This window comes from Schistocerca piceifrons, chromosome 1 (assembly GCF_021461385.2).
Source record: "Schistocerca piceifrons isolate TAMUIC-IGC-003096 chromosome 1, iqSchPice1.1, whole genome shotgun sequence".
Taxonomy (NCBI): Eukaryota; Metazoa; Arthropoda; class Insecta; order Orthoptera; family Acrididae; genus Schistocerca; species Schistocerca piceifrons.
Genome location: NC_060138.1, coordinates 957274510 through 957291361, shown reverse-complemented (window position 1 = coordinate 957291361; position 16852 = coordinate 957274510). Strand labels below are relative to the sequence as shown.

At 42.2% G+C, this 16852-nt stretch overlaps 1 protein-coding gene across 1 annotated transcript in view; it reads right to left on the bottom strand.

Moving 5' to 3' along the window:
• Positions 1–2437: 2437 nt before the first annotated feature.
• The window catches only part of LOC124776806 (discoidin domain-containing receptor tyrosine kinase B-like), a 458663-nt gene continuing 444248 nt past the window's right edge, over positions 2438–16852 (bottom strand). The window contains exons 16-17 of the mRNA XM_047251959.1: positions 11249–11398; positions 2438–4746 (exon numbers count right to left, since the gene is read on the bottom strand). Coding sequence (XP_047107915.1) covers positions 4597–4746; positions 11249–11398 — 300 coding nt within the window. The 3' untranslated portion in view covers positions 2438–4596. The remainder of the gene's footprint in view (positions 4747–11248; positions 11399–16852) is intronic.

Sequence of the window (16852 nt, the reverse complement as noted above, 5' to 3'; positions counted from 1 at the left end):
TGCTGGTAACCTTTGAAGGTAAGAGAAAATCATGTTGAATTGCTATCGTTTAAAGTTTTCTTTGACAGAGATCTCAGTCAAAATTACACTACGGCAAAGAAATCTTTAAACGACATCAATACAAAATGATTTTCTCATGGTTTCTCACAAATATTTAGCGACTAGTAAAATTCCTCTAATGTATAATCTCTGCAAGCAACTCTGTGCAGGCGTTCTTGAGCTGCAGTTAACATTACAAGGAACTGTTCATGTCTTTGAAAGTGGTTCATTTACTGTCTGCCCGCCACTTTTTTAATTGTAAAACAAAATTAATAACCAAAAATGAAAAAAAAATCCATCTGATCGAAACGAGTCGTGTATGTAGTCATGTACCATATTACTCACCAATGTAATACGCAAGTGCTGTTCATACTGAGGCGATGCATTATGCTATTCGATACGTGATGGCCTCCCGATACGCAGCAGAAGCAAACCGCTTGCACAGCGCCTAGAATGATAGCTGAAGCGACGTATCTGGTTCACATTCTGACGACAGTGAAACGATACTGACACGGGTCTCCATCGTATTGCTTGGTGCAACACGGACTGCTTGTCACTTCACACAACTTGTCGATTCAAGGCGAGGGAAATTTCAAGTCATCCAATGTGGCTCAAAAAAAGTTTATGTATATGGAACAAAGCTACATCCGTCTCTGTAGTTACTTCCTTAGGAAAACTTTTACTTTTTGGGTAAAAAATTAAAAACTAGTATCGAGGAATTCATGCGTGTCCTCCGTTATGTAGTCTTTCTCCTTCGATTTTGATAAAACGATTTTTCAAAAATAGTCGTATAGTCTAACATCACAGCTTGTTTTTGAACTGAATTTCTTTTCGTTATTGCCCACTGTTATTGTGATACTTCGTAAATAAGTGATCCACCTGGTATGTTTTGCAAAATTTGCAGGGAAGGATGTAGCCGCTGGCCAATTTCCGTTTGGTAGGTTATAGGTCGTAGATTGCTGCGTACAAAACATAGCCTACAAATTTAAATCGTTTGTGCAGCTGGATGGAGACATACCTGTTTCCATTCTCGATTCTATAGGTACATTATATTGGAGATTGTCCGTGATGAGGTGTGCAGCTACGCACCACACTGCCGTCTGCTATAGCCTGCTATATGGAGTGCGGAGATGCCTTTTTTCTCTTATTCGTATTCTGCTGATACAAGCCGAGTGTGGAAATGTAAAGCTTACTGAAACTAATAGACACCGGGAGTCATGAGCTGATGATTCTGACTAGATGTCTTTTCAGTATGTGCTCCATGATTTCTGAGAACTTTGTGGCAAGCGTAAAAGAGATCTCAAAGCTAGAGTCCTGCTCCTTCTTAATGAGCAGCTGAACAGAGCCGAGAGGGAACGTCGGGATTTTCCTTATCGTCACGGACATCTTCCATTTCGTCGAAAATATTGTCTACCCAGCCACCCAATTTGACACCATCGATGGTAAACGCATTACGTATCTTCCGAATACTACTCAAGCTAAAACATACTTTGCGAGACTGAACATTTATAGACGTACTATTTTAGGTTAATTAACTTGTAGCCATTATTTATATGTGTACCACACTGAATACAACATACTAGGTGGCCTATAAAAGAAAAGAGACAGAGAGAGAGAGAGAACTCTCCTTGGTGGCATTTTTGACTTCATTCACACACTTTCACTAACTTACCTTATTGTAATAAGTAGCTCCTCAGCAGAAGATATAGCAGCTCGAAAATTTGTGTTCTGTTTTATCAGAGCAGATGAAATTAGTTGATCCAAAATATAGATACTATATGGACTCATTCTACAGAATTAACTGAAATTTCGTGTTGAGACACCTCACAAGAAATCACGGCCGAGCTATGTTCGATATTTGTAGGATTATACGGGTGCATACAATACTACTACTTGTTTTCCAGTTTTTTGAACTTTAAATAATAATTAGTCGCAATGACGTCCTCTTCAGAGGAGCTCATAAATGCCACTGAAACTGAAAGGGAAACGTAATTCATGCTATATGCTCGTTTGTCGTATGGCGAGTGGTATCGTGTACCTTATTGCATATCTTCATCATCCCAGTGGAAACAGGAGTGAGTGGCTTCATGCGATCCTTTCTATAATGTGTCGTATCCCATATCGTATCGTCTCGGCTTTCTTGTTTCTATAGTTCACTTGTTTCCTGAAGTGAAACTGAAATGTATGAATTGTGTACCCCAGAACAGACAATAACCGATAACGCAAATTATCTTTATTATTATTTGTGCTTGCTTCATAAAAGATGTACACGAGCAGTTCACGCAATAGCAGTTTAAGCAACTTGGTAACTCAAAAGAAGTAGAGTAGGGTGGAATGTGTGGGGGAAAAAAAGTCAAATAATGTCTTGTTTATCATTTATATATAAAAGTCTGCACAATTCTGACATGTGTTCACAGGTTTTCACGATAGAAAATATCACAATACAACTTCCAACAGACAGACTTCTGTTACATGCTCGCTAACCTACTGACTCCTTGCACTACACCATTTTGCTACAAGGACTCTATTTTATATCAAGCACACGTTAGGGATACAAAAATAAGCAGAACATTAGTGCAGTGACAAATAATTTCTGCTACTGCTGATCAACTTTCAACTAAATTCGTAAATTAAAATTTTACTTACTGATCAATAAGAGTTTGATGGTAACAACTTTCATTAATACTGCTTACAATAAATACTTGTCTAACTCACGTAGTTTCATTTATAAAAATCTATGTTAAGAAAAGATAATCTACATTTCTGGCTTAAGTTTCCGTAAAGAAACTTTCATTTCCTCGTATGCTGATTATTTAGTTTTAACTAGAGCTCATAACTCCGTATAGCTCACACACCTACTGATGTCGTTGTTACTGTGGTTTACGTGCAGTCTTCAACACTTCACAACAACAACTAGTTCATAGAAACAAATTTTAGTTTACACTGATGACAATCGACGTGCAGTAACATAAAGTACATGCTTAGCACTACTTGTGTGGAAATATATTTAACAACGTTTAAAATCATTGAATCGACACACTGAATTGAAATACTCTTCACATTACACATTGAACGTTTTTAAAAGTAGAGTTACTTCGAGACAACGAGACTGCTTTTTTGTAGAACGTTTTTCGTCAGAATGTGGAAAGAAAGTTGTGGAAAACGATTCGCCAAGTGAGAAGTCAGCATTTGACTTTGTTTCAACAAAGATGATACAATCAGTGAAACTGCGTAAGCCACTACAAAAGTAAATACTGATTCAACATGCTCAGTAGTTTTTAATTCCTTCGACATCCGTAGAGAGTGTTATTCGTTTATCTAGGCTATGCATTAATGCCCAGTTCTTAACTTTTTATTTTAATAACCCATCGTGAAAGCGTAAGGGAAGCTAGGTGCGCAGGAAATAGTACCATTGGCATTTCCTTTTGCTTGAGGAACCACATATTTCATTATTATGTCGAAAATAGCCGATTGAAATAAGTAACATTGGATACACACGTCAGAAGACGTGATTTAGTAAATTACGCCAAGTACAATTACAAAAATAAGACGAGACGTATTAGAAAAATCTTCATAAAAATTTGTGAGGTTATTACAGGATAAATAGGTTATCTCAGCGGAAGAAATTCTTGCTCTACTTGTCAGCTTTAGAATTAGCACTATCACAAGATCACTTCGGCGAAATGAGGTAGAAGGAGAAGGTACAGAGTGAAGGATTAGGTTAAAGAAGCCTCTGATTGTCCCGCAAAATTTGTACAGCACTACTCTGCAATCAATTGTATGTACAATGGTATCCACTGAGTTGCAAAATCATTTATATTCGTTGCTACTCATTACGTGGGGTGCTATAGGTATGATTCACTATATTAAAAGCGTTGATGATTTTACGTTATTCTGTTTACTTGTGCCGGGGTACTTCTGGATGCATTTATTCGCCTGGATTATTTTCAGAAAGTTTGTAACATTGCATTTACCAAAATAGCACACAAAATACGTCTTTATCTGAATAGCACGGTCGTTGAATGTCGTAACGCACACGTCACTTATTCAGATATCTGGAAGCACTAGCCACAAACGTGAACTGTGGTAAACAACGACTTTGTCACTTATGAATTATAGGATTGATAGGGATATGTTACACATCGGAGCCTCTGCCACAACATTCAAATCGATCTAAATATTTAGTCTAATGTCTATCACTCAAACAGAAAACATAACACTCTTCACACCCGTATGCCTAAGACTGCAATGTTATTAAATTGTTAGAACTTCCATCACATGAATTGCTCTATCGCCTCGCAAAATCTGTAGCATAACATCACCTTTTCATTTTGGCATTAGACCAGGCGTTGAATGCGACATTTTCAGTTCTGTTCGTGGAATGGCGCAATTGGCTGAATGTAGAAATAATTTCCTGGGATCGGAGAACTTTTGAACGCTTGGTTTCATATCAGTCAAACATCATGAAGAGCTTCAAATCAAACTAAGGCAGCCATAGACATAATGGCTGAACAAAGTGTCAGCTACCAGCAGTCAGTAATCGACGGAAATGGGCCATCACTCTCCAGGTCTGTACCCAGCATTCTTCAGTCTTAAGAAGGCGTGCAGTTCCTTGAATGTGGGCCGAACGTCCTCATCCCTCTTCCAGCAATCGCACATCAGATCGTAGATTTCCGCAGGACACAAGTTTGGTTTCGGCAGCAGAACCTTGAACAGTTATTAGAAACCATTACAAAGTATCTCACACATCATTATAGAAAATAAGTGAAACTATGCATGGTACAGATTAAGAGAAAAGCGATTGCACGGTACATAATAAACTATGTTGAAAAGTTCAAATGATAGGAAAGAAATGCATTACATATGTGGCTGGTAATATGGACATAGGGAATCAAAATATCAGTGACGTCATCGTAAATGATTTGATCGTGTGGATATGTGCTGACCATTTAATCAATGCCAAGGCCACATTGTAATAATGGTGTTTCAAAAAGATTCATCCGCTTTTACAGGAGCATGTCGTCTATGTGAATGGGAGTAGAAATTTTGCTGTACTCATCGTACATAATTGGCGCTACTTCTGAGTTGATGCTTCGTGTAGTTGCTGCTAGGTGTCTCCCTGGTGCAGCTAGCTTGCGAGCTTGTGCGTTCCTTGCTCAATGAGGCAATTTACACAGCAGCTACGTACCACGGTTCAGCCACAGAATACAGTATATACAAAGTGAAAACTCAGATGAAGTGCATGTGACAAATTTCAGTGCGCATGCGAAAAGTCTGCCATACTGAGGCCGAGGTGACAGCTGTATTTGAAGCCAAAGGCAAACGGATTAATTTTATTAATTTTGCGTTTTACCCGCTGGTCTCATCTACAAGTAAATAGTTGTCTTACGTACTGTAAAAGCTAGGAACATATAATGACGAGTATTAAGAGAGAAGGCCGCACACGAAAGCAAACAGCGATTCAAAAGAAGCACCTAATAGAAATACGTGAAGAAAATGAGTTTTCCGACTTTCTTTCTGTAAACAGTTGAAGCTCATTAAATTGTAAAAAGTACTGCATGCAAACGAAGCAAACCTACATCAACGCCTGTGGTTAGTTTTCCGGTATTCCTTTAAAAAGTTAAAAAAGACTTGTTTCACATATGCGGGTCTTCTTCGCTCCTGTATATGATATCTCTCATTCCATCCGGAGGATATTAATAGGCACATAAAAGTGACTTCTTTTGTGGCTTATAGTGTCATATCACAGCATGATAATGAAGTACACACTTTTTTCGTTATGGGTTACAGTCACTGTAAAACTTAATTTCCAGGTGCTCCATAGCATAAAATTTGAAATGTTGGCACTGGAAAATGTGATCGTTGGCTGCTTTTACCTGTGGTTCGTTTTAAGTACACATTGCTGTACACAAAATGTCGCTAATATATTCAAATAGTTTTTTAAGTTGGAAGGAAAGCCAATCTCACTCAGAATGGAAACATTAGAAGGTAAAATATTTTATTTGCACGCGCTGCCTGAGTGCGCCACGTACTGCTAGCGTGCAGCTCACAAGGAGACGGTGGTTACTCGTCATACCGATTTCGTCCAAATTCATAATGTATATGCAGGGCTTTACCAAAAATGGAAGGGACAGAAGAGGGAGTTCCTGGTGGCAAGGCGTTTAAAGAAAAATAGCTTTTATTGGAGCAGCTACGGGAGAGATAAGCTATCTTTGTTAACACTGCTTGAAGGAGCGCATAGCGTAATGGAAAGACTGCAGGACGGTAAACCTGGGGTTACAGTTTCCAGTCCGACTTTCAAAATTATCATCTCATACTTTTAGTTTTTACATTACTTACGCAGCAAAATAAACAGAAATAATGTTTAATGTAATCTACACTCCTGGAAATGGAAAAAAGAACACATTGACACCGGCGTGTCAGACCCACCATACTTGCTCTGGACACTGCGAGAGGGCTGTACAAGCAATGATCACACGCACAGCACAGCGGACACACCAGGAACCGCGGTGTTGGCCGTCGAATGGCGCTAGCTGCGCAGCATTTGTGCACCGCCGCCGTCAGTGTCAGCCAGTTTGCCGTGGCATACGGAGCTCCATCGCAGTCTTTAACACTGGTAGCATGCCGCGACAGCGTGGACGTGAACCGTATGTGCAGCTGACGGACTTTGAGCGAGGGCGTATAGTGGGCATGCGGGAGGCCGGGTGGACGTACCGCCGAATTGCTCAACACGTGGGGCGTGAGGTCTCCACAGTACATCGATGTTGTCGCCAGTGGTCGGCGGAAGGTGCACGTGCCCGTCGACCTGGGACCGGACCGCAGAGACGCACGGATGCACGCCAAGACCGTAGGATCCTACGCAGTGCCGTAGGGGACCGCACCGCCACTTCCCAGCAAATTAGGGACACTGTTGCTCCTGGGGTATCGGCGAGGACCATTCGCAACCGTCTCCATGAAGCTGGGCTACGGTCCCGCACACCGTTAGGCCGTCTTCCGCTCACGCCCCAACATCGTTCAGCCCGCCTCCAGTGGTGTCGCGACAGGCGTGAATGGAGGGACGAATGGAGACGTGTCGTCTTCAGCGATGAGAGTCGCTTCTGCCTTGGTGCCAATGATGGTCGTATGCGTGTTTGGCGCCGTGCAGGTGAGCGCCACAATCAGGACTGCATACGACCGAGGCACACAGGGCCAACACCCGGCATCATGGTGTGGGGAGCGATCTCCTACACTGGCCGTACACCACTGGTGATCGTCGAGGGGACACTGAATAGTGCACGGTACATCCAAACCGTCATCGAACCCATCGTTCTACCATTCCTAGACCGGCAAGGGAACTTGCTGTTCCAACAGGACAATGCACGTCCGCATGTATCCCGTGCCACCCAACGTGCTCTAGAAGGTGTAAGTCAACTACCCTGGCCAGCAAGATCTCCGGATCTGTCCCCCATTGAGCATGTTTGGGACTGGATGAAGCGTCGTCTCACGCGGTCTGCACGTCCAGCACGAACGCTGGTCCAACTGAGGCGCCAGGTGGAAATGGCGTGGCAAGCCGTTCCACGGGACTACATCCAGCATCTCTACGATCGTCTCCATGGGAGAATAGCAGCCTGCATTGCTGCGAAAGGTGGATATACACTGTACTAGTGCCGACATTGTGCATGCTCTGTTGCCTGTGTCTATGTGCCTGTGGTTCTGTCAGTGTGATCATGTGATGTATCTGACCCCAGGAATGTGTCAATAAAGTTTCCCCTTCCTGGGACAATGAATTCACGGTGTTCTTATTTCAATTTCCAGGAGTGTATTTATTAATACTTTTACAAAAGGCATGAACAGGAAAGCCATACAAAAAATAGGGATTGTATATAATTTTCCAGGAAGTGTTAGTAAGCTATATACGACAACTCCGTACATAAAAGTAGATTCTTTCATTATTTTACAGTTAATGGAGCAAAACAGTCGCGAATAGTTCGTAGAAGCAAATGCACATTTCTGAAACTAATGACAGTGATTTATTGCAGTATATTTTTCTGGAAGAAGATGATGATGATGATTCGACGCCAACAGTTACTGAATGGAAAATCTGAACGCATTTGACATTCAGTACAAAATTGGGAAAATTTTTTTTTACGAACTTATTAGTCGTCATTTATTAAACGAATCTGACTCACCTATTACGTAATATGTTAGTATGATTCATATTACGTAAGAACTTAGAATGATCTTAAAGATTTGGTACTAATTCAACATATTTGCCTAAATTAAATTTTAATAGGGCTAGTGGCTCCATTCTAAGTAATGCCAATGCATTAATTTCCGGTTGAAAATTTGAATGAAATTTCTAGCAATGATGCATACCCTGAAACTCCCGCAGATTATTCAATAACAGTTGTGTCTGTTGAAAGCGAAATTGACTTATTAGTTCACAGTCCCAGAAAAGAAAAATTAAGAGGTAAATTAAAAGTTCAGCAAGTAAAGAACCGATATATACAAAACAAAGTAGCTTCATTGTCATCTGGAGCTAAAAGCAGTGGTATTTCACAGCTTGTTCATGTTAACACGAACAGTAATTAATGTAAAAGCTCCATGATGAACTTTGAACAAAAGATTTCTCTCACCTTGTTTCAGTAGCGTTTCATTTCTTAAAAGTTTTCATTTAGCCAAGGTAGATTAGATCTGTTTCCTAGGAATGTCCGTTTAGAGCCGTGGAGGTAAACTGCTATCGTTTCGCTTCTATTCGGTTTCAATATGGCATCGAGCACAACGCGTGGCTTCGTGCAAATCAGAGTAACAGACCTTAGCTTTCCTTTCTGTATTCTGTAGTTCAGCCCAGAGAGTCTCCACTTGGCTTCCTGTCTTTTAAGCTGTTTCACGACACGACAAAAGATTTCGCGACAGGAATCACGTATATGGATATCCAGAGTGAATTTTCACTTTTTCAGTGGTGTGTGCGCTGATAGGAAATTTGCTGCCAGATTTAAACTGTGTGCTACACCGGGATCTGAACCCGGGACCTTTGACATTCCCGTGCAAGAGCTGTACAAACGGAGCTACCAGAGCACGAGTCACGACGCGCCGAAGGAGTTGAGGTACTGGCAGAAGTAAACTATGTCCAACCCCCCCCCCCCCCCTTTCAAGACTGGGTAAACTGCGAGGCTGCATGGCAACGGCATTGTAAGCAGCTCCAGCGAAGCTCATGGAAGTATGGAAGGAGTTTGATGGTTGTCAGCATAATTGAAAACTTGTGAATCTTTAATGTAAGCTCTGTATCCTAATTGTAATTATAAAGAAGTGTGCCCAGATAGTATCTTCAAACATATAAAATATATACCCTTCCAAAATCCAAAGGTTCTTTAGAACAATAAAAATTTTGTAGTGCTCCAGTTAAGACAAAGTTTATCGCTTGTTTCTACACATATAATCTTACAAAATACGCTGCACTTTCTTGAAATATCTGTGCATTATTTCCTTCTTCTAACAGGATTATCAGCACGCCACTGCTTAAATTTGGAATAAAAATCATAAGCAATGGCGGCCGAAGACTTACAGCATAAGACGTAACCCTCGTTCTGCCAACGGCCTTCTCAAAGAGGGCGGAGGAGTGGACAAAGGTTCAGGGCACCCTCTTGCTCTTGGAGTGGGAAACGGACTCTGAAAGGCGGAACAGTCAGCAATGATCAATGGCATGAGGATTCAGAAAGTAGTGGAACAACTGGATTTGGTATGTGATTTAAAAGTTGCTGACGAGAACAATGTACAGAAGAAAGGGAAAAAATTTAAGATCTGTTAGATGAAGATCCTATTGGCCTTAGGAAAGGTAAAGGTAGCAGAGAAGTAGTTCTGAGGTTGCGATTTATTATGGAAGCAAGATTGAAGAAAAATCAAGATATGTTCATAGATTTGTCGACCTAGAAAAAGCATCTGACAATGTAGTATGGTTGTTAGAAATTCTGAGAATAATAGCGGTAAACTGTAGGGAAAGGCAGGTGAAACGCAGTATCCACAAGAGCCAAGAGGGAACAGTAAGAAGGAAGACCACGAACGAAATGGTCATATTAAAAAGTGTGTAAAACAAGTATACAGTCACTCGACCCTACTGTTCAGTGTATACATCGAAGAAGCAATGACGGAAATAAAAGAAAGTCTGAAGATTGGGATTAAAATTCAGGGTGAAAGGATATCAGTGTTAAGATTCATAGATATCATTGCTTTCCTCAGTGAAAGTGAAGAAGTATTACAGGATCTGTTGAAGACAATTAACAATCTACTTAGTGAAGAAAATGGATTGAGAGTAAATCGAAGAAAGACCAAAGTAATGAGAAGCGGTGAAAATGACAACATTGAGAACCTTAAAAGCAGGACTGCGGATCACGAAGTAGAAGAAGTTAAGGTATTCTGCTACCTAGGAAGCAAAGTACTCCATGACCGACGGAGCAAGGACATACAAAGCGGACTAACAATGGCAAAGTGGGCATTCCTGGCTAAGAGAACACAACTAGTATCCAACATAGGCCGTAATTTGAGGAAGAAATTTCCGAGACTGTATGTTTGGTGAAACATGGGCCGTGGGAAAACCAGAACGTAAGAGAGTCGAAGCATTTGAGATGTGGCATTGAAAAATCGGTTAGAATGGTAAGATAGGAATGAGAAGGGTCTGCACAGAATTGGCGAGGAAAGGAATGTATGGAAAACATTGACAAGAAGAAGGGATAGAATGATACGACATCTATTAGGACACCAGGGAATAATTTCCATGCCATTAGTGGAAGCTGTATGAGTGTAAATACTGTAGAGAAAGACAGATATTGGAATACATTCAGCTAAGTAATTGAGGACGTATGTTATAAACTTTACTCTAGGATAAAAAGGTTGGTACGGGAGAGGAAATCGTAGCGGTCAGTCAGAAGACTGATTACTGGATACAAAATGTCAAGTGTTGCTTTTCTGACACCTTACAGTTTCTTACGCATTTGTTACACAATCCCATAGTCACTCTTTCCTGTTTTCATCTTCATCAAACGTGTGATCTAAACTGATATTGCAATTGGAAAGCTTGCAGAAGTACTTATTAACAGTTTACTGACGTCAATTGTACGTTATCTGCTGATATAGTAAAACAAAGACTTCAGGTACCTGCCTATGCTCAGGAAACGGAATGGGAGTTGGCTGCGAGGGGTAAGGTGTACCTAATGGAATAATGAGAGAAACGTACCTGTAGCTCCCCGCCGTAGTACATGTGTTCGGCATTCTGGATGACCTCCTCGTTGGACAGGTGCTGGAAGGGCCGCTCACCAGCCAGACTCAGGATCTCCCAGAGCGTCACACCGAAAGACCACACGCTGCTCGCTGGCGTGTAGCGATCCTGAAGTGAAAGTATTCACAAAACATCAACTTTCTGGAAGATATAAACCCGGATCTTTCACTCTGAAGCACAAGTGCTACTGAAATGATGAAAGTACAGCGCTACTCGTGTTTTGCGTTCATGTATGATATTAAATTCTGTTAATAATTGTGGTTTACCGATTTTACTTCCAGGATATAAGAATGTTGTCTGAGTCAAGTTCATAGAAGAAACGCAAGCAGATACATCCAAGGGTTTTTACTTTCATAAAATATGAATTAATAGCAATTGTGTAACTTATGAACCTGGTCGCTCGTTTCTTTGATTGTTGTGTACATCATGATAAGAGGTTTTCTCTAAGCTGGCACTGCTATAAAGGGAATTCCCGGCCAGGAGAAGTGTATTAGTATCGAAAGTAAGCCTTAATTTGAGGAAGAAATTGCTGAGAACGTACATTTGGTGCATCGGATTCTATAATGCTTACACACTGAAAAGTCAAAGAAACTGGTACACCTGCCTAAAATCATGTAGGGCCTCATTGAGCTAGCAGAACTGCCGCAACACGAGGAGGCATGGACTCGAAGTAGTGCTGGAGGGAACTGACATCAAATCCGTAAGAGTATGAGGGGGTGGAGATCTCTTCTGAACAGCACGTTGCAAGGCATCCCACATATGCTCAAGAACGTTCATGTCTGGGAAGTTTGGTGGGCAATCGAAATGTTTAAATTCAGAAGAGCTTCCTGGAGTCACTCTGTAGCAATTGTCCTGCTGGAATTAATCACGTCCGTCGGAATGCACAATGAACTTGATGAATGCACGATATCAGACAGGATGCTTACGTACGTGTCACCTGTCAGATTCGTATCTAGACGTGTCAGGGGTCCCATATCACTCCAACCACGTACGCCCCACACCATAATAGAGCCTACACCAGCTTCAGCAGTCCCCTGCCGACATCCAGGATCCACGGACTCATGAGGTTGTCTCCAAACCAATTCACGTCCATCCACTCGATCAATTATAAACGAGATTCGTCTGACCAGACAACATGTTTCCAGTCATCAACAGTCCAATCTCGGTGTTGATGGGCCCAGACGAGGCGTAAAGCTTTGTGATGTGCAGTCATCAATGGTACATGAGTGGGCGTAGGCCCTGAAGCCCATATCGATGATGTTTCGTTAAACGATTCGCACGCTGACACATGTTGATGGCCCAGAATTGAGATATGCAGAAAGTTGCGGAATTGTTACACCTTTGACACGCTGAAGGATTTCATTCAGTCATCGTTGGTCCCGTTCTAGCAGGCTCTTTTTCCGGCCGCAGCGATGTCGGATATTTGATGTATTACCGGATTCCTGGTATTTACGGTACACTCCTTAAATGATTGTACGGGAAAATCCTCAGTTTATGGCTACCTCGCTGAGGCTGTGTCCCATCGCTTGTGCGCCGACTATAACACCACGTTCTAACTCACTTAAATTTTGAAGAGCTGCCATTGTAGCAGCAGTAACCTGTCTAACAACTGTGCCAGACACTTGTTGACTTATACGAGACTTGGAACTTTGATAGTGGCAACTATTTATTTACAGCTCGTACAAAATAGAGACGTGTTTCAACGTTTAACTGACCTTCAAAGTAGTTACTAGCATTTTGTACAACCCGTTGCCAGCGATGTGGAAGCCGTAGGATACTCTTAGCAGTGCCAGTGTTTTGACACTTCGAGGGGCGCGGTCTATTGCCCGACGAATTTGTAGCAGTTCTGAAGCGAATGCCATGAAATGTTTCCTTCAGTTTAGAAATCGAGTTGAACTCACGACGGCTTAAGTCAGGAGAGTGCAGTAGGTGGTATAGCACACAGCATTCCCATCAGTCAAACAAATCAGTAACAGCTTTCACTGCACGTGCTTGAACATTGTCCTGCAAAATGATGGTCAGGTCCTGCAGAAACGGTCATCACTTCTGTCTCTGTGGTGTCCATTTTTGGAACACAATCTACGACCAGCTTAGAGACAGAAGTGATGATAGTTTCTGCAGGACCTGGCCATCATTTTGCAGGATAATGCTCAAGCATGTACAGTGCAACCGAACTGAAGAGACTCGAAGAAGAATGTTGAAAATTGGGTGGACAGATACATTAAGAAATGAAGAGGAATATATGGAAAATACAGTGCCTAGTGTTCAGGACATGCGAGGACGACTTAAGATACGGAACGTTTCCTACTGTTCCCGGTGTTTACCAATATCCGTTGCAGATAAACGTGATAATTCACCGCATGATGCAGCAGCTTACAAACGCGATACAAGTAGTAGCAGCAAACGGCGAAAAAAATGACTTCTTTCTGCTTCCGACTCGGTTTCGCCTGAAAGGCCTTAATACTAAACACACTGCTGTGCTAAACATAAGAACGATGGTAACATTTGTTCCATTTCTTCACCAACGCAGTTGACAACTGCTGTATAATCGCTGAGGTGAATAATCACTTGCTGCAGTACGTGTGCCACACGTTCTGGGTGGGATGTAAATCGGGGAAGGGCAGGCCAGTCCCCTCGCCGAATACGCTTTAGTTCCAACAGCTCCTCCGCTCACGCTATTCGACGTCGTCACGAATTGTCATCTATGAAACTAAAGCCAGGGCCGAATGCAAGATTTGGAGATAAGTACGCGGATGCAATTGCAACCGCATTTAACAGGACTGCTCGGCACTCAATATCACTCTCCACTATAGCACGGCGAATATGGGTGGCTGTTCTATTTGCACAGCGACCCGCACGTTGTGTTCCGTTGACACCTGCACATCGCGGACACCGTTTTCTGCGGTGCCAAGAGCACAGAGACTTCACCAGTGAGGAGTGTGGTCGCAAGCTCGTGAGCTGATTCAGTTTGAGTAGTGATGCTGGACGAGAGAGCAGAGCACGTAATCCACCCAGAAACACTGTCGAAAGTTATGGTTTTGATTGTCGAGGCGTTATGGTGCCAGGAGGGATAATGTCGCCTGGTCGTACTGACCTCCATAACTTTGAATATTGTACACTCACTGCTCAGTGTTATTTCCAAGCTGTACTCCTTTCCCATGGGCGTATTTTCAGGTATTTATTCGCCTCTGACTTCTTTTTTGTAGCTGTCAACGCGTGATCGCACCGATATGAGCAGGTAGAGGAGCAATTGGAAGGAGCGAATATCAGTTGAATGGACTGCTATGCCCGTTCCCCTGACTTAAATGTCGTCGAGTAGGTATAGGATGGGGTGGAGAGACGTCCTGAAGCATCAATGACCGTCCAATAATTGTAAACCTTGCTGTTTGAGGAATGGAACGCCCTAACGCCCTACCACAAGACTACTAACCTCGTGGCTAGCAAGGGAGCACGTCGCACGGCATGCACTGTTTTCCGTGGCGAACACACTACCTAGTAAGAACAATGTTCTCTCTTTTGTAATGTCCAACGGACCTTCATTAATCGCGCACTTCTTTCTACGTATGGTCCAAGTTTTATCGGGCTGTGTTACCTGGCACTGGCAAATCTTGCAAAACTTACTTTCCCCCGTAGGTTTTGCACATTAGTATAGTTTTGTGAGCGTTTTGGATCTCGCGATCATGAGGGTCTTCCGGCAGCTCTCGTGCGGTGCGGAAATTGTGTGGCCTCTGGGATGAATGTGCTGTTTTCATAGGGCGTGTGGAAAGTTAAGAGATTACGAAAATGCGTTCCCGTGCGCAGGCGCAGATTTCGGATTGAATTCTGGATTGTTCTGGGCGAGAGTTTACTTAAAGTGGGCGTGCTCGTGTCCGACAAGCATACTCGTTGCATCATATGGTATAACTAGTAGCTAGGTGAGCAGTTGTGTTTTAGTGAAAGAAACTCAAAAAACGATATTTGCCACCGGCGAGATTTAAAAGTGGTATTCTTCTCCTGCTTTGTTGTTGTGATCATTATCTCTGGGGGTTACTGGTAGCCGATTGAAGGTGGTGTAGCCGTGAACATATTTTAGTCCAGTGGTCGTATCTTGGAATCTTTTTCCGAATGTAATTGGATAGTTATGGAGATTTGATTAATTGCTTTTGGAGTTGCGATAAGTTTAACCCAGTCTCGCCGATCGAAGCGCGGATGGCCGGGCTTATTTGGAACGACTCGTAATGTCGGACAGCGGAGAATTAACCCGAGTTGGCTAATAAACGCTCCCGATTAAATCCACGGAGCAGTACGTCCGTTATCTGTCTCGCGCGCTGCACACCACGTAGAGTGTATCGATTCTGGCCGCGGCTGCGAGTGTTACTTTGCCAACGCTACAGAAGCTCCGAGGCATGGATGAAATGAACACTTCAAAAGTTGCAAATGTATCTGTGTTTTGTACCTCTGTAGGCTATAAAAGCATATAGCTGGCGCCTCTTGTCATTGTCACTATCTCTCTCTCTTCTTCGTTGTCAATTTCATTGACCTTGTCTCTCATTATCGCTGGCTCTCACCCACTTCCACTTTCTCCTTCTCTTCATTCCTGTCTCACTGACACTGTCTCCTTCACTCTGTTCCTAGCAGTGTTCTGTCACTCTTAACTATGTTCCAGTGCTACTTCGTCCCTCTTTTTTCTCACACTGCCTATATCTCCTTCGCTATTTCTGTATCACTATCACTTTCTACCAGAATTTATTAATTTTTCGTCTCTCTCCCACTGCTACTGTCTGCTTCTCTCTCAATATAAAAAAACCGAATTTTTTCTTACACCGAAATTTTTCAGAAAATTATAAAGACACTGACGAACGTAAAATGAAGCAGTTGGTACTCACTTTTTAGCTAGTGTTTACAAGAGTTTACTCCCCTTTTTTTGTGTTCCGGCAGTGCATTTTTTCGCTGGTTCCCTCCTTTTCCCTGCTTCGGCAGGGCATGTCTCTCATAAGAAGAAAACTGTATGCGCAGGTAAAATTTGACAGTTCACTTACATGAAACTGAAATAACGCAAAATTAATTCTACATCTCAGATCGGATTTTACAGGCATAAAAAATTTGCAAGTTTCATTACTACGATACGAGGTTTCTGTAACCTGTCTGATGCTAAAGGAGACACTTTGCAGGACAATTCTCCGTGTTAAGCCTCTTTATAAACTACGTTTTCGGCTCAAACCGGATTTTATGTACAGGTAGGGTAACTTAGAAGAACCATTGTATCTCGGAAACGGATAAATATATCAAAAAAATTTCAAGTTTTGTCGAAGTCAGGGTCTTACGAATATATCATAAAAACTTCAGCCATTTGCTGTGCACAGTCGTCTTCGAAGCCGCTGCACAATTTTGGTACCCAGAAACCATGTTTTTTACGGTGTATATCTCTAACAAACAAATATTATTGAAATACGGAATATGGCATTTCTATACAAATGCCTAGAGAATATACTGTCAGAATTGGAGCCAAATGCTGCCATTCGTTGTTTAGATACCGTCTGCTGATGGGTAAAAAGGATGAATAACGCTTTTTTCAGGTGTGCC